We start from the raw sequence: 18,175 nt of genomic DNA on the forward strand, positions 1-18,175 counted from the left end.
GGGGCCAGATTTTCAGAACAGATCATCATTTTGAGCGTACAATAAATATGTATTTCCGCGTCTTGCAATCTGTTCCAGTCTGCAATTGAAATCTTTTGGTGTTCGGGCATTAGTTGTCTCTCACAGCAGGTCAAATGGATAATTAGCTGTCACCAACTTTGGATTTTAGGGAATATATCTGCGAGTTTAGAGATGCTAAAGCAATTCCATCCTTATTTAGCCAAGGGCTTCAGCATACAAATGTGCTTAAGAGCGTTGCTGAATTTGTAGTCCTAGGGTTTGTGAAAAGTGTTGGATCGACAGATATGGGAAGTAGTGGGCAAGCAGTGCTGCTAAAGCTGTAGGTAGACTCGGCTTGCTTCAGACTGAATTGTCACTCTGCCTCACTCCTAATGGGGAGAAATTTAACTGCTAGAGGGGGTGAGCTTAGTTCACAGCTGCTCTGCTAACATGTGTGACAGCTGTGATATAAACACCAGTCTCACAGGGACTGAACCCCACAGAGAGAAGCTTTTTGATGATGGTTACTTTTGATTGCTAGTTGCACTATGTTGGATTGGAGCTGCTGAATTCCTTGGGTACGTCACTTCCCCCACCCTCCCCCCGTACTAGAGCACATAATCCCATGCTTTTCTGGATCCCTTCTTGGAAAGGCCTCTCGCTTTTGCAAGATGATTCTTCAGATGGCATCATCTCTCTTGCTGGAATGGTGCTGAGTCTTTCACGTGCTTTTTCAAGTTCTGCAATAGCTTGCAAATACTTGAGGTCAAAATATTTAGAATAATAATAAAACAAAAATTCCCAGTTCTCTGTAGCAGTATGGCTCTTAACACAATGGATTTTGATGTACACTTAATCTTTCCTCTTCCTTTCCACCCCCTATTTCTATAATTTTGTCCACAGTGAATATATATTGGTATAAACAAACAGCTTGCTTTTTTTTTTCACGTGGCAAGTGATATTTCTTTTCTCTTTTAGTCACGTCTTCCTACAGTCAGATAATTAATTAGAGGGTGTTTGTATATAGCTGACTGCGGAGTTTATGCTTCTATTAATTTTACTGCAATAGCATCTGCCATTGCCTAATGATGTGAAGAACAGCAAACAGAATACTTGGCATAGCACAGCAAGAAGGGAAGGGACAGAACGGATAATTTAATAGTCAGCAGCCTTCCAGAACGGATCAGATGGCTGATGTAAACAACAGACTTAGTCTTACCAGCAGGTTTGAGAGAGAAACAGTGAATTGCATCCCTGCCGTCCTTTGCATGTAAATCAGGGCTGACAGCAGCTTACCTCTGACCGGGTTACTGCTGTCCTGCAAGTGCTGTCAGACTATATTTAAAACACTGGTTTGTGTGTGTGCTCACGTGCACCTATGTACAGAGAGCAGAGAAAGCTTGAAGTAGCATGCTGGACCATTTTATGGCATATAGTTTGAAAAATGCCCTCTGAGACCTAAGCCTCACTCATCTTTGAATCCTTCATTTGACTCTCATGAGATCTAGTCTGTTGCCAACTAATAATGTTGGCGAGAATAAAAGGCTTTATGCAGGATATTACCACCCTGATGTAACAAATGGGGAAATGGAAACACAATAGGCGCTTGCCTAATATCATTCTGCAGGTCAGTGGCCAAAACCATGAATAATCGAAGTCCCCTGACTCTTAGCTTTCTGTGCTGTCTTGGTATAATTTTACTGTTATAAACAGCATTCATTGTGGCTGCATATGAAAACAAAAGCCACATTTGACAGAGGAAGGTAAATTTCACCGTATTCTTGCTGGGGAAAAAAAATGAATTCTGAGATGGGAAAATAAATAGAGGTTGCCTTAATTGTGTTTGACTGAAATGTAAAATGAATTCAGCTTGCTAGCACAAACAGAAGCCTGCATATTAGAAGACTTGGTGCCATCCCAATAGCTAATGTTTCATGGCAGGAAGAAAAGCCTGTCTGAGTAATGCTGAAGTTTTTTGGCACTTGATGATATAAAAAACTGCATTTGATTCCTGTGCATTTCTAAGTCCTGTCTGCTTGCTTTAATGGTTTAATATGTTCTATCTACCCTAAAATGGCAGGTCTGGGTAGACTGGGGAGAGCAAAGTGGATTCTGTTGTGGCCTGAGCATCAAATGAATGGCCCACTGAGTTTTAGGCTATAGAATTTGTGAGACTCAGAGGCAAACTCTTCTTCTGGTACTGCTTACTCAGCCCAGGACCTACCTGGGAGTTAATCTGGAAATGAATTGGATGAATATGGAGTAACTCACAGCAACATTTGTTTAGCACTTTTGCAGAATAAAAACTTACTTTGGCCTGGATCCAAGATGTAGCCAACTTTGACCAAGTGGTTCCATTTGACTTCAGAGAGGCTGCTTGTATGCCGAAGTACCTTTTCTGATTTGGGTTTCTTTAAATGTAGGATAAATTTTGTACCCTTTACTAGTTTAGTCTCCAGGACTTTGATTACTTCATAATCACAATAAGGGTAAAGTTATTACATTGCACTGGAATCGTAATAAATCTGTGGAATGTTAAACCCTTTTTTTTTTTAGTACTCAACATTTTATTAAAAAGAACCAACACCTCTTATATATATTTACAAATCTCAAACATTATGCCATCCAACAAAGCCTCATAACATATTAACTCCTCATCTCTTAACAGTTTATAATAACAACTTTATCTCATCCCACAACTATCCCCCTTCCTACCCACCCCCCTGTTACCCCACTATCTTAGGCACCCCTCGAGTGAATACATATTTCCACTTATCTTTCATCCACATCTCCTTCCTCTTACTCTCATTTGCCTCATCCTCATCCCTTTGCATGTAATATTTGAGCTCAAACAGGGCTAGCTGTAGACATTCCTTTGTAGTAAAATCCATTCCCTTCATGATCAGCAATTTCCTCGCTCTTCAAAGTGTTGCATTAACACATGCCCATATCTTCCCTTCTACTGGTTCTTTCTTAACCACCCCATACATCACTGTCTCAAAATGTATCTCATCATTCACTTCTAAAATTTGTAAAAATGTCTGTGCCATCCTCCAAACCTCCTGTGCCAAGTTAAACAACTCCACCTCTATCTCTTTTGTCTCCAACAACACCCTCTGCATTCTTCCTTCTACAAACACTTGCACTTGCTTGACTTCAACCCTTGGGTTTTTAATTAACACCGCCACCCCTGCTCCCTGTTCACGTTTGTCCCCACCCACCAAGACGGCCCCGAGCCCCATCTCTTCTCCGGATATTTATATTAATCTTTTTGTGGTATTCTACACTCTTGTAGACATATTACATCTGCAACAATAGACCTTAAAGTTGCTGACATTCAGTCCCACCTCTTCCTTTTTCAATAAACTTCTCACATTTAAATTTGAAACACATAACACCATGATAAAGGAAAGGTGGAAACCACTGGTCCTCATCTCTCTTGTTTTATGGGTTGTCCACGTCACTGCTGATGATCAGTGACTCTATTTCTCCCCCTTCCTCATCCCTGTCACTCACTAGGTTCTCCAGGGCTGCGATATTGAGAGAGGCCGCTGCTGTCCCTTCCCCCTGTAACTACTTGCTTCTGGCTCAGTAGACCCTCCCGTCTCCCTTTCCAACATACCGTTCCCCCACATCGTCACTTCTCCCTTCTCCACCTTTCCGTCTCCCCCTGTTTTCTTCTGTGACCATGACAGCCTTTATTTCTTCCTTTTTCCTATCCATGGCTCTGCCGCTTTCCCTTTTTCTAAAGCAGAACTTTCTTCTTGGTCAATCTCTGGGATTTCTTTCTCTACTTCTGTTTCCATGCTCGTGCTTCCACATCCCTCCTCTTCCCTCCTCACCTCTAGTTGTCGAGCTGCTACGACAACACTCATTCCACCCCTTTCCACCTCCAGTGTTTCTCCCACCAGCGTTTCCTCCTCCTCCTTCCTCCTCCTCCTCCAAATCCATCTTGTCCTCCCCGACCTCTTCCTCCTCCTTGCTCATCTGATTGACGTCATCCCCCCTTTTAGGGCGTGCTCTGTTTAGAGAAAGAAACTGGCCATCTGTTTTGCCCTTCTGTCTGACACATCCCACATTTCAGCACATCCTGGCATGTATGGGCTCTGTGATCGCTCCCACCACACCGGTAGCAAATGCAGCACCACCCCCCACACTCCAATTGCAAATCCCAATTTATTACAACCTGAGACTTCTTTACTTTACTTTACTTTTTATTTCTTTTTTAAAATCTTTTTTTCATTACTACTTTTTATTTTATCTTACAGCAGCTGCCTTGCTTCATTTCACCACACTCCACCACTATTTTCTTTCCAAACCCCATTTTGTTACCCACCCCTATCCAATTAACTTTCCAACTTCATGTACCTGTCCTGTCCTGTCCTGTTCCCTCCCCCCCCGCATCCTATCTCTCATCTCCCTGCTTGGAGCAGAGATAGAGCCCTGTCCAGGCTCACCAGCCCTATAGTGGCAACTCACAGCTATAGCTCCTAGTTTGGCCCTTGCTCACCAGCCGTCTGGTGGCAAGTGACTGCTCTGCAGGTCAATGACGGTCAGCGAAGGTTTTTAGCCATAGGGTACGGCTGGCCCAAACTCAAGCTTGTTCTAACGCCAGTCAATATTTGAGCAGCTCAAAGTCCAACTTGTAAAAAGGCCCTTAACTTTACCCTAAGTTAGGCTACTGGTGATGTGGTAGGAAAGGCTTGCATTTATATCTAGGGACCTACCGAAATCATGAATTTGTGGATTTTGCAAAATCTGGCATTGCCCATGAAACCCGCAGGGGAAAAACAAAAAAACTTACTAAAAATAAAATGTTGATTCCCCAGAGGGAGCCAGCAGCCCTTGGAGTGCTGTGGCATCCTGCCATGGCATGGAAGCAGGGAGGGGGACGGCCCATTTGAATAGCTGCTGGTGCCCCTGCTCTTCACCACTGATTGGCTGAAAGGGCTGCCTGTCATGTGGCCCTGCCTTTTCTCCAATCAATGGTGAGGCCTGGGGCTACCAGGGCCCCTTGGCCAATCAGAAGTATGGGGGGATGGCAACCTGCTGCACCCCACCTTCGAAATGGTTGCCGGGTCCCGTGATCTGCCTGTGAAATCAGTGGGTGGCCACCACGAATTCAGTAGGTTCCTATTTGTATCACTCAGGCAGCTTTCAAAGGCGCAGTTCAGGCCTGGGGAAAAAATGTTACTTGCTATGCTCAGTCTGCCGGGCACTTTTGAAAATTTGGCCGCTCGTTTAAAACAAGAATCTTGCAAGTGATCAGTACTCGTTTTTCAGGAGAGCATGACCACCTTTTAGGAACCAGAATGAAGTGGCCAAATCTTTGGAGCACCTCAGTAAGATGAGTGCTGAGATATTAGGAAAAATTGAGCCTCTACTCGGGTGCCGAAATGGGACTGAAGAGTTTTTTGTGGACGGTAGTACAACCCTGAACTCTGAAAACTCTGGCCTAGAGGTATTTTAACATTGATCCCCTGAGGGAGACCATTGAAGCTAATCTTGAACATCTTACTAATTTCCCGAGTAACAGTTAAGTTAAACTTGTTTGGAATGGTTTCTGAGAAAGGATAGAGTCAAACCTAAACAACATTTTTTTCCCAGCACTTCTTCAGCAAGGACCTTAAGGAACATATTACTTCTTTCAGGGCCAGTTTTCTCTGGTCTAACACTCATTCTTTTTTTCTTTCTTTCTTTTGTTTTGCGAAGCGATACAAGCTTTGAGAACTCTCGAGCTGACTCCATCAGCATGAAAAGTTAAATTCCTTCAACCTTTTTTCTTTAACACTCACAAAGGCAAGCCTGTTCTGTTGATTATTTTTATGTAAATGTAATTATTTCTAAATTAGATTTATAAATTATTTAGGTCTTTGCTGATCAGAGGCTGTGAAGTGTAAATAATGGACGCAAAGTTAAATGTTCCATTTCTACTAAGTAATTTTGGAGGAAAAGGAATTGTAGTTCCAATAAAAGATCCCCTTTTTGTAACCTGTATTCATGTGCTCCTGCAGTCACTACAGCAAAATAGAGGTTTCATAGACATAGACATAGACATCAGGGCTGGAAGGGACCTCGGGAGATCATCGAGTCCAGCCCCCGGTGATGGATCTCTAATGGTTTCAAGGTCTGTTATCATCTCAGCACACAGAAACAAGACCATGTGAAATAAAGGGGTTGGAAGGAGCCTTGAGGGATAACCTGTGTCCCTTCTAGACCAGCTGCCCCCCAGAGTAGTACTGCAACGTAAAGGTTAAATAGCTGAACAGCTTTCAAGTCTCTTAAGTTCTCCATGATGAGGAGGTCCCTACATCAGAAAATGAGTAAGGGGTGATTAGGAGGAGGAAAAAGTTGGTATTTGGTTCTTTAACATACTGGCAGCATGTTCTAGGGATGATTTTTGGAGTGGGGTTAGTATTTGTGGCTGGATATTTTGGGCTCTCTTAGGGTGTTTTATACACGTGCTCTGGGGGTGGGGTGGGGAAGGGGAGGGTGCATTAATTATAGTGGCTCCAAGAGCTGCTGTAATTAAAGTGCCTGGCCAGTCATGTGTATCAGCATCCCCGTGCTGAAAAATGGTGACAGGGCCACTTTAACTAAAGCTCGTTGAATGAGCTTTAGTTAAAGCGCCTCTGCTGCCATTTTTCAGCGCAGGGACGCTGATGCACATGATGCTGGAGTCTACCGGAGCATGATAATCGAGTCTGTTTTGGCGTGTTGCAATTACAGCTAATGTCAATAATGATAATGAAAAGCTCTCAAATCTTGCAGTATATCTCCTACTGTAAATACATTATTGTAAGTGCCCGCGTTGTAGATCTTGGCATGATGTTACGTGATGGATGCTCCGCTTCACAGATATATTGGACAGAAGAAACAAACTTCCTGTTTTTTCTCTGTCTGGAGAATGAAAAGTTATTTCTTGAAGATAGTTTCTATATATTGTCAGTCGTTGCTGCTGTGTGTGGCTCTGTAGAGTCTTGATACTTTGAAGTAGTTTGCTATAAGTGACCAGATGGCTCTGCTGTTTAACAGTTTCATAGCATGGATCAAATTGTGAAAGGCTTCAGATAAGTAACTCTTCACACCCCTTACACATGCAGAGAAAGGACTAATAGGCAAAAATGTGTCTGAAGCCTGGGCTAGACCAGTACTGTGTGAAAGATACGTCATCAGACTTGAGTGTGTCCCTTAGTTGCACAGGTTTCTGTAGCTTGAGGCAAGGTTAATGATCCCATGCAAGTGTGAAGAGTATATTAAAAAGACGAATCAGTTTATAGCTGAGGAAATACCTTCAACTAGAAGGTGCCTACGTTGAAATGGTGTTACGTTTTTCATACCGTCCTCCTTTCCCTTTTCTCATGCCATTTCTGGTGGTTGTGTTGTAATACGTACTAAGCTCATGAAGTCACAGTTCCATCCTAAAGCTCCGAGACACGAATATGTGAGGGCTCTTTTGTTGAAAAATAACGTGGAGTGAAAACATATTGTAGCTTTTCGAGCTGAAGAAATTTAGTGACGTTATTTAGCCTTTGAGAATGAGCATCTAATTTTGAGTCTGGTATTTTTTTAGTTTAGTTTTGTTTCCATCTTGACTTTCTTTTGTCCCTTTCTCTCCCTTCTTATTATCTCAGTGGCAAAATGGAAATAGTTATAAAGGGTGGGGAGGAGAAAGGAAAACTGAAATTTTTCAATAACATATTTGAATGAAGAGAAAAATTCCCAATGACTGACAATGAGTTAGAAAGCTGTTTATCCATTTTGCTTTTTGGAAATGGAGACTTTTTAAAAAAAATCTGCAGTGTTATTTTAAACTTACAGAAACATTTTCTTCTCGCACTGTTTTTGTGGCATAATGGACATCTTGTAGTTTCATTGCTTTGTGTGTGTGTTCAGGCAGTTGATGTTGCCTATGATATGCTCACGGCTCAGGCCTTGTTTTTAAGCCTGCTTTACAGCCTTTTCCAGAGACAGTGACTGATGGCTACTTCACCTCAACAATTACTCCTCTGCCTACAAGGTAGTGCAGATAACATTTCCCCCAGTAAGCTAAAAAGTAGATAATGTTTCTGAACAGGCTCTTCGGCAACACTGCAGCCCACAAAATGCTCTGGTGAGGAACTGATAAGTGAGAGAGATTGTATGGGAAGATTGAAAAGAGGTTAATTCAGACAATTTTCTTGCCTGAAATGTCAGATGCCAACAGAGTCTCTTTGCTCACCATTGTAGTGTAAAGAATGGAGAGCGGCAGCTTTTTGTTGCTGCAAATTAAAGGGACTGTCACATTTTTCTGTCTCTAGCCCTGTTCCATATTGCAGGCTTACTAAAAGGCAGGGGTGCTGGCTGTAATAACCTGGCAATATGCATCACAGGGAGGGAGAGGGAAACTGGCTGACCCGCTGCTTTTTTTTTTTTTAACTGATCTATCCAACAGTGATCAAATGAATGGATCCGAACCCTTGAGACTAATCTACAAGGTGCTAGTCCTCTCCAAATGATCTGTGAGACAATATTTCAAATAGGTGGACTAAAGAAAAGCATGTATGCATTATTCTTCTATAAACAATGCAGTGGCTTTAATTAAACAAAGAAAGGTGTCCTTGTGGTTAATGACACTCAATTGAATAGAATTCCCTGTTCTGCCACAGGCTCCCTGTATGATCCTCAGCCAAGTCACTTGATCTCTCTCTACTTCAGTTCCCCATTTGGAAACAGGGTTTTTTTCTTTCCATTACTCTGTGTCTGTCTTGTATCTCATGGGCGATAAAGTTTTTGAAGAGGGAGTATCTCTTTTATGTGACTATACAGTACCTGGTACAATGAAGCTCTGATATCTGTGGAGGGCTTCTAAGGACCTCCATAATCCAGGTATATGGACATTATTAGAACTAGTGGAGACATTTCAGAAAGCCAGTGCAACTGTTTTGTCAAAGCTTTTTAAGATATGTATAATTCTGATGACAAAAAAGTCTTATAACAGTTTTCGAACAGCTTTATTAAACATAATTTCAATTAATTGCAAGTGTCAGCTACCCATAGAGGACACTTGCTCTTATGCACAGTAGAAACAGCTTCTTGTCTGAAAGGATAATTACCAAAAAAACGGGGAGCGTAAAGATGAAGTACCAGATTGTATAAATAAGAAACACTGATTGTTGTTGCGTCTCAGATGTAATCCACAATTTTCCCACGGCTTTTGACCCAAGAAGCTGCATCTTATTTTTGTGATTGTTTTTACTTGACTTCTGGATGTTAAAATATTCCTGTCTTGTATTAATGCTTGTTGTTTGACAGTGCTCCGATTGACTTTGGATTGGGTGCTGCTCATTTAAAAACACAGGCTTGGTGGTGGTGATGGTGTACTGGGCCATTGAAGGCCCAGTAAGGCAGACTGGTAAAGCATTTAATTCCTACTAAACTGAAGGCATGTTGTAGGGATAAATCAGTTGAATTTATGTTTGATATGATGAGAATACGGAAGGATTCATAGGAGGCTATGACCTGGTAGGTTCTGAATTATTGCTATCACCGCCCTGTTAGACAAACGGTCATGTATCAACACTCACCACCAGAGCTCGGTTCAAGTCCCGGTCAGGAAAAAAGAATCAGATGACCAACCCCTCTTAATTCCAGCACTAAGGAAATTTTACTGGTTTCAGAAGAGCATCTTTCTTTGTTTCTGATCTGCCAACCAGCAAAATCAACAGGTTTCTTTCAGTTGACTTCAGTGGGCATGAGGCTGAGCCTTAAGCATCTTGAAAAGAGTTTGCTAGGCTTTGAGAGGTGTCTGGCTTGCTGTTGCTAGTAGACGTGTTAGTGGCTATTGTGTGTTTCTTAGCTTTCTCGATTCAAAAGGGCTGGGAAAAGGAAAAGGGTGGTAGTTCGGCATGTTGTACCCTACTGACAGATTGCAGACAAGAGTACTCAAACAAACAAACAAACCAAAAAAGACCATGTGCTCTGGCTCTTCGAAATCCTGTTTTTGGAGGATGAATTTCCTTTGAAAGAAAGCATGCACGTTCTGGAAGATGGAAAAACCATGAACGGTCCAGGACTTTAGTCTGGCTTGATTGACACAGTTTTTGCCGATACAACTACATAGTGTAGGACGATGATTTTTGTCATGTTTTGTTTCAAACTGAAATAGTTTCACTAGTATCTGCCCCACCATGGACATTGTTATTATACTACTACTGTATAGCTTATTACATTTCCTGTACATACATTTTGGTATAAGAAGGTCCCCCACAAGGAAGCTTGTGCTGATTTACCTATATTAAGAATTAAAGTGGCACAATTTATGTATATCAACAAGGCCAAAGCTCTTAATTACATTGATCTGAGTGTGTGAACTGCTACAGAAGTAATTCCATTTCACTATTAGTAGCAAATACTCACTAATTGTTTTCATAAAATGATAGGTAAGATGGAGCTGTTACTTTAAAGCTAGAGCCTGCTTATACTGAATGAAAGTTTTATTTATAGCATCAATTCCAGTATTCTCAGTGTCCAGAAAGATTTAGTGACTATTTTTTCAAAGGATCACAGTACTTGGAGATAGACAAGTCTATTAGACTGAGTCCATGTTTGTTCAGTGGCTCGATATAGTCCCAGTTTCCAATATTAAAAGGATACAAGCTAGCTTGAAGTTCATTGAAAATGAAACCACTCTTGAAACTGTAAGGAGTTTTACAGTTTCCAGGGATCTGTGTGCTTTATTGTTTCTGTAAAACTATTTGAACCTTTGACAATGTTGCTTTAGTACTTACATTGGGTTTGTCCCGTTTACTGTATTAGGGCTTTGTTATACCTTAAACTTTAAGCTTCTCAAATGTTGATCAGCATTACTGTCAGCAAAAGCTTAAGGTGTTTATACATGTGCTCCAGGAGTGCGGGGGCAAGAAGCTGTAACTAAAGTACCCAGAGTGTCATGTGTATCAGTGTCCCCATACTGAAAAATGGTTGCAGGGGCACTTTAACTAAAGCTCATCGAACAAGCTTTAGTTAAAGCAGCCCCACTGCCATTTTTTTCAGCATGATACATGTGGCACTGGAGTCTGCTCCAATGCACTATAATTGCAGTGCGCCAGGGCAGCCTTGCTGCATTTGTATAGGCGCCCTTAGAGTTCATGCAAAATACATGTTCAGGCTAAAAATCTTTTCTGATTGCCCCTGGTCTGCACAGCTGTGACTTGCCACTACAGGGCTGGCAAGCAGGGGCCTGACTAGGAGCTACTGTTGGGTTGCCACTACAGCACCGGGCTGAGGGTGCTCTTGGTGTCTTGGTGGGGGTGGGCTGGAGAAATGCGTTGCTAGGGGCAGGACTGGAAAGGGGAGAGTTTAATGATGGGCAGTGAAATGGGAGGTGGGGAGGCAGTGGATGGGAATAGCAGCTGGGGCTAGGTGACGAATTGAAGGGAATCAGGCACTGAAGCCACTAAAGGAAAACATTAAAAAGTTAAAAAAAAAAAAAAAAAAAAATTAAAAAAGAAATAAAGAGTAAGCAAATTAAAGAACGTGTCATGTTTTAAGAAATTGGGATTGGGTGGCCCCAGCTCATGGGGACATCGCCCTTGTCTTGGGAAGGAAGCCCCAGCTCACAAGGCCCCCAGTCTGGCCCTCTCCCTTGTTCCCCCATCTACCACTCTTAGCTCTCTCCCCTGACATGGTCTGTGCCCCTGTGAGCTGCCTGGCCAGCTTGCTTCCCTCCCCCGGGGTGGCGGGGAGAGTTGGCTTGGTGCCGATACCATCTGCTGGGCAGTGGGGTATTTCATGCGGTCAGGAATATGGAAACAGTTGCTGGCCTCAAGTCTAGGAAATGATTGTAGTTAATACAGGCACTTTCCAAAACTGCAGTATTTGGGCCTGAGGGAAGCCTCTCTTCTTCAGTGACTTGGGGAGGGGACAGGTCTGAACTATAGTGCTGTAAAATCTGAATTTATCTAATGACATTAAATGCATTACAATGTTTGGTTAATTAAAAATCCAGGGAGTCCCTTTATGGGCAGACTAAATACATTCCTGTGATCCCCTTTGCGAAGGGGACCCTCCCCCCCACTCTCTTTTGGAGTTCTCATTGATGGCTCCAAAATGGCTTTAAGCCATTTCCAGGTATCTTTCTACATGCTGAGCTATTCCCACTGAGGTCACTGGGAGTTTTGGAAATCACAATATGGCCCTTTTGTGATTGTATGTATCGCAGTATATCAGAAGCAGTAAAAAGCTTGGAGAACATGTAAAGAATATTCATTTCACCTTGTGTTATTTCCTTAGCAGGTGAAGAGTCTGCTTTTTGCTCCTCTGGCTTTCTACAGGAAAAGCAACGTGAGTCAAGGTTCTTTACACTATTTTTTGTATACCTTGTTGTGCAGCAAGCTAGAGATAAGAATAATACAGAACTAAATGCAGACATTATGCAAACTTAAGCCTGTTTATGCTTCGTTGAAATGCTGTCGGGGAGGGAGGGGGGATCAGAATTCTCTTGTCCTACATTTAGCTAGTCTTATAACATGTATTTAATCAAGTTACTGTATGTTTTCACTTCATTTTTGTGTGTTGAGTGATGTTTTGTAGCTCTTGTTATTGCTGCAGCATTCTTGAGTAACTGGAAAGTGAAGGTGTTTGCATACTTCAAGGCACACTGTTAGCTGAACAATACGGTTTCATTCTGCATTTTGCACTTCAGAAGGATTGTTGTTCAGTGTACTCGGCCCTGCTGAGAGATATGCCTGCTTCTAGGGGCACCAGGCAAGTTGTCACGATAGATAGATCTAGGTTTCTGCTGTAAATAGGGTTGGGTTCAAGAATGCTGCCAAACCTATACTTGTTGAGGAGTCCCTAGGTCACAAGGCCGCCTCTTAGGACAGATGAATTCAAGTATTAGCATGGTGTTTATTGCTCATACTCTGCTGCCTATGGGTGAAGAGTGAGAGCCATTCCTTGGCAGTGGAGAGCTCTGGGTTTCTTGGAGAGCTTCCACCATTGTCCTGCCTGAGAACCCCTGCAGGTTTCCTCTTCTCCCTGTTTTCTAAGAAATCTGTGCATTGTTTTTCCCCTTACCTTGTCCGCAAGTGCTTGCAGTAGCTTTTCACGGTAATGAACCCTTTTGCAATGACACAGATACTCTGCCCAGTGCCCACCTCCACTGCCTGGGTATAGGACCATGGGGTTAGTGCGAGAGAGAAGGCTGGTCTTTGAGGAGCAGCTCCTCCTCCGCGTTATTTGACATATAGGAACACTGTGTTTTCTCACCTACAGTGAGATGATACGTCTTGTTTTTGAAAGGCAGAATGAGATAAATAATAATAAAAAAAGATCTTAGCTTGCATTAATGAACTGAGCAGCAGCAGCAGCTGGGGAGTTTAGCCTGCTTATGGTTCTGTTCCCTGCGGATCAGTGCAGACCGTACTTTCGTTTTGGCTGGCAAACTGCTGAAATTCCTCTTACTGTATCTTCTTGCATACAATGCATTTTCCAGTTTCTAGCAGCTGCTTTTTTGGAGAAAAAGGGTCCCTGTTGTTTGCAAGAGAATATGGCCTATTAAAAGACAGTGCAGTAGAGAGATTGCAGTGCCAGCTCTGTGCTGCTCCTGCATCAGCGGTCTGCCTGCCGTTGCAATCCCTAGCACAGGGCCTGATCCACTCTGCTCCATTATTTTCTTCTAAACATTACAGCTTGTGAGGAACTGAATCTCTAAGATATAAAAATAGTCTTTAGCATTATTTAATGGAAAGCATATGTTATCGCCTTTATGCGAACATATTTCTCACAACAGATTTGTTATTATAAACAGCAAGTCATAACGTGGCAGATGGCAGAGAGCCGCTTGATTTCTTCTGGGAGTGTGACTATGGAAAGAAGTTTTCTTCAGGGACTGTGTGACCATCTTGTGCTTTTTACTTAATGTTAATTCTCTTGGTTTAACCCCTAAATTCTTTTCAAATAAATACAGCAAGGGATGGTTAAACTGGTTGGCTTATATTAAACGTGAATATTTAAGGATTGTATTTACCCCTCTTGGAGTTGGTTGATGGCTTACTATTAATAACAAGTGTTATTGTTGATAGTTTCAAACCTGTCTGGGGCATTTGGCCTGCTTACAGATGTGGGGGGAAAACCCCCAGTGCTTTACTTTAAGCTTGGCATGCCCCTGTGCCAAGCACAGTTGCACGCCCAGAAGAGGCATCACAGTAGTTGAGCCTGGCTCGCCCAATGTCTGTATCGATTGTGCACTTCAGCAGGACTTTTTGGCACTTTTATCTAATAGCTGATGGCTTAGATAAAAGCACAAAAAAGCCCCACTGAAGCACATGCTCTATACAGACCATTGGGAGCCGGGTCAAACTAACGTGCTTACTCTTCCAGTAAAGCTCTGTTGTTTTTGTTTTGTTATTTTCACATCTGTCACCAGCCTTGGATACCCAGGTCCCATAACACCGTAAACGATTTTGTCATTCTCAACCCTTCTGTCATGGTCTTTTCCCAATTCCAGCTGACTTTACTGCAATGTGATCTCCAAACTTGATCGGTACTGAGAGCAGTAGTCCGCCTGACAATGAGCTCCAGCTTTACACTAGGGATATGGTCACAGAGTGCTTTGCTCTTGTGCTTCCCTAGTGCAAGTGCACTGCAGGGCCTCTCCTGTGCCCAGTTCACAGAGGAAATAAGTTTGTAACGGCTCAGCTAGAGAGCTTGACATTTTGTCACAAGCTGTTTTGGCTCATGCTTTTTTTTCTGGAAGTTCCCAGTTCAGTCCCTTCCTTGTTGGCCAAGATGATGACCATTGTGCCTTGATTTTGACTGCTAGGTTACCAAGCAACATTTAATCAAGATTAATCAAGTCTGCTGGTATATGCTAATTAGTGCGCTCCAGCATCCTCTGTGTTTCATGAATTCAGCGTCCCGTGCTTTAACTAAGGCTCGATGAGCGTTCGTTAAAGCACCCCCATTGCCATTTTGAAGTGTGGGATGCTGAAGACATGAGATGCTGTGGCCACTTTCATTAGAGTGGCTCTTGGAGATGCTCTAATTAAAGTGTTCCCCAACCCCTGCAGCACGTGTAAAGACGCCCTGTATTTTCTGTTTAATTTATCTCGGGTTTCATTCCTTGTACTTCTGTCACTTGGCATTCTGTAATTGGCCAGGACCTCTGTTCAGCCCTGAATAAGAGCCCCTTGCTTTTGTGTCAGCCCAGCTTCATTTTAATGGGGTGTTGCTAACAATTGCCATACTATATTGCATCGTTTTTAATGAGATGATGCACAGTCCAGCATCTGTCCTGCCAAATGATGCTTACTAGTTCCTGCTGATTTTTATGATGAGGCCTTATGTCTCTTAAACAAGAGGATTTGTTGATGATTTCCAGAAATGCTAAACTTCTTCTAATATGCAACTGTTAACAAAATTGTAGAATAATTATGACACTGGATCAGCATGATGCTTACATTTCAGCCCAGGGAACTACTCATGCTGAAGTTAACTCATGTATTTTAAGTGTTTGTTTTTTTTAATTGGTTAACTATAGAAATTATGGAAGGCTTCAGTCCTTCAGAGACCTCTTCTATAACTTTATATATGTGGAAACTCGTATTTACTATTCAAGGCTTTCCATGACCTGAATGTGTATAATTTCTGACTTCTTAGGAACCATACTTATAGAGCAATGAAACTCTTCTATTGAAGGTTATTCCTTCAGCTCACATAGTAAATCTGTACTGAAGGTCTACGATTTGATATGTCTCTTGCTAAAGGTCTTTGTGCCAGAGGATGCCTTTCTGACTTCTCCAAATTTTTTTCCCATTATGGTTCTTTTCTACTTAAGTTCCTTGCATTGCCCCAATTAGTGTGATATGCCTGGCGTATATCGAGAAATGGTTATTAATATCATCCATAAATTGACTTTCTTGTCCTCTGTCTTTCGCCCACCTTGCCTCCCAAAGAGGAAGTATGTGGTAGGTTCTTGTTTAGGCTTCAGTTTTCTTGTTGCTCTTCATAGACCTGCCTATTGCCTTGAGTTCAAGTTGGAGAAAGCAAGCTCAGAAACAAACTTACTTCCTATTTAGAGCAGATGCTTCTGAGAATGGAAATGTTCATTGCATAGTCACAGGGCCTCCAGTCCTCCTGGGAAATGTCTCTCATCAGTAAAGCTCATCTGTACAAGAGCTCCAGTGTGTCACAGGCTTGTTATGGGTCATTCATTATTATTAATTTGTGCTAGCACAGTGCCTAGTGGGGAAGACTGAGTTATTTTTAGCCATGTCGAACTTGAGGTGACAGTTGGATCTCAGAGAGGGAGACTGAGACTTTTGTCTGGCCAGAAGGAAACAAGTCTGGAGTGGAGCGGTAAATTCACATAATCGGAGTTGGGGTTGTCCACAAGCAGAAACTCAGCAATACCACCCTGAGATAAGGTGTAGAAGGAGAAGAGGAGGGTACCAAGAGCTCTCTGGGAGACCCACGGAAAACTGGAGAGAGATGAGGGATATAATCTGAAGAGGCAGCTGCAATGGTAAATGGACAAACCTGGAAATCAAAGGATGGCCAGAATCCAAGAAAAAAGAGCTTGGTCACTGGTCTGGAAGGGCTTAGGTCAGGGGTGGGCAAAATGCAACCCACAGGCCAGATCCAGCCCGGCAATTAATTGTATCCAGCCCACAGCTTTCCCCGCAGTGCTTTGCATGGGGCCGAACCCCACTTGCTCCCTCCCAGGGCAGCCCACGCTGTGTTCTCACCTGTGCCTGCTGATGGCCTGGGCCCTGGCCAGCCCACGCAGCTTCCCCGTGGGGCTGCTTTCTACCCACTCGGCCACCTGCAGGTGGCTGCTCATTGCACTGGGCAGGCAGAGGGGGTGAAAGGCAGCCAGGAGCTAGGGCAGGAGTTGCCTGGCTGCAGCTTCCCTGCGCAGCTGCCTGGACATATGGTGCCCAGCATGAACATCCATAGCTGCTGCCACTTCCCTGCACTACCTGCTGCCCATGGCAGCACAGCAGGGCCTGGACAACGAAGACAAGGAGCTGCTGGAGGTGAGCACTAGCAGCAAAAGCAGCTCTGCTGGGAAGTTGTTTGTGCTGGCTGGGACCAGGGCCACTGATGGGCACGGGGCATGTGCAGGTGGGAGCATGGTGCAGGTTGCCCCAGTCAGGAGCGTGTGAGGCCTGGCCCCCTGCAGAGGGCCACGGGGGCAACCACAGGCCGGATGTGGGGCTAAGGGAGGAGCGGACTACACCTGCATTTGCACCGTGCTGCCTGGATGAGCTCTGCTGTGTGCACACCCTGCCTCCCCTCCCTCCCCTCCCTCTTTCCACCTCTGGCTGGCTCCCAGGACCTAGTGTGCAGGCAGCCTCCTACCCCCGCTCCGCCTCCTATTCCTTCCTCACCCCCACCCCCTCCATGCACACACCCAATATACAAGAGTAAAACTATTTTGTGTTGTTATGCAATTGTCTCTGTATACCCTACTCAAAAAAAATCAGGACAAGTTATTTTTTTAAATAAAATATGCTATAGTAGATGTTTGATTTTTATTACATGACTTGCTTTTTATCTATAATTTTTTTTAATGGTATTTTCTGAAAGATTTTATGTGTGTGGTCCTTGACAGCTCACCAAAACTTGTTAAATGCCCTACCAGCCAAAATAGTTACCCACCCTAGCTTAGGTCAAATTCACAAGCCTTTGTGTTGTAATTTCTTTCCAGTGTCTAGAACTTTTTGGTGATTCATAGATTGTGAGGTTGGAAAGTACCTTGGAAAATCATCGGGTCCAGCCCCCTGCACCAAGCAGGAAAGGTAACTGGGGGTCAGGTGACCCCAGTGAGGTGGCTGTTCAGTCTCCTCTTGAAGATGTCCAGGGTGGGTGATTGCACCACCTCTGGAAGGAGCTTATTCCACAGTGTGGACACCCTGACTGTGAAGAAGTTTTTCCTGTTGTTTGACCCTGAATCCATCTTCCAGGAGTTTGTGGCCATTCCTCCTGCTTTTCTCCTTGGGTGCCCTGGTGAACTGTTGCTCACCAAGCCCTTGATGTACTTCCTTAGTATAGTGGTAAGCTGATACTAGGTGCCCTCTCAGCTTTCTTTTCCTTAGGCTGAAGAGTCCCAGGTTACTGAACTCTGAATATAGATGGGTGGTTAGTGGATAAAAATGGAGCAGAACGATGGTGCTTATAAAGGTTTCTC

The 18,175-nt window shown here is 43.3% G+C and overlaps 1 protein-coding gene across 6 annotated transcripts in view; it reads left to right on the top strand.

Annotated features, from left to right (window-relative positions):
- Nucleotides 1-18,175, top strand: part of PITPNM3 (PITPNM family member 3) — a 334,273-nt gene that overhangs the window by 172,125 nt on the left and 143,973 nt on the right. For 4 of the 6 annotated variants that reach the window (XM_090025435.1, XM_090025430.1, XM_090025434.1 and 1 more), the window contains exon 4: nucleotides 12,274-12,324. The exons of 1 other annotated variant lie outside the window; for it this stretch is intronic. In XM_090025435.1, the coding sequence (XP_089881561.1) occupies nucleotides 12,274-12,324 (51 nt within the window). The remainder of the gene's footprint in view (nucleotides 1-12,273; nucleotides 12,325-18,175) is intronic. One more of the 6 variants, XM_090025432.1, reaches the window with a different exon arrangement.

This window comes from Crocodylus siamensis, chromosome 13, assembly GCF_052110815.1.
Source record: "Crocodylus siamensis isolate JL-2025a chromosome 13, ASM5211081v1, whole genome shotgun sequence".
NCBI classification, from domain to species: Eukaryota; Metazoa; Chordata; order Crocodylia; family Crocodylidae; genus Crocodylus; species Crocodylus siamensis.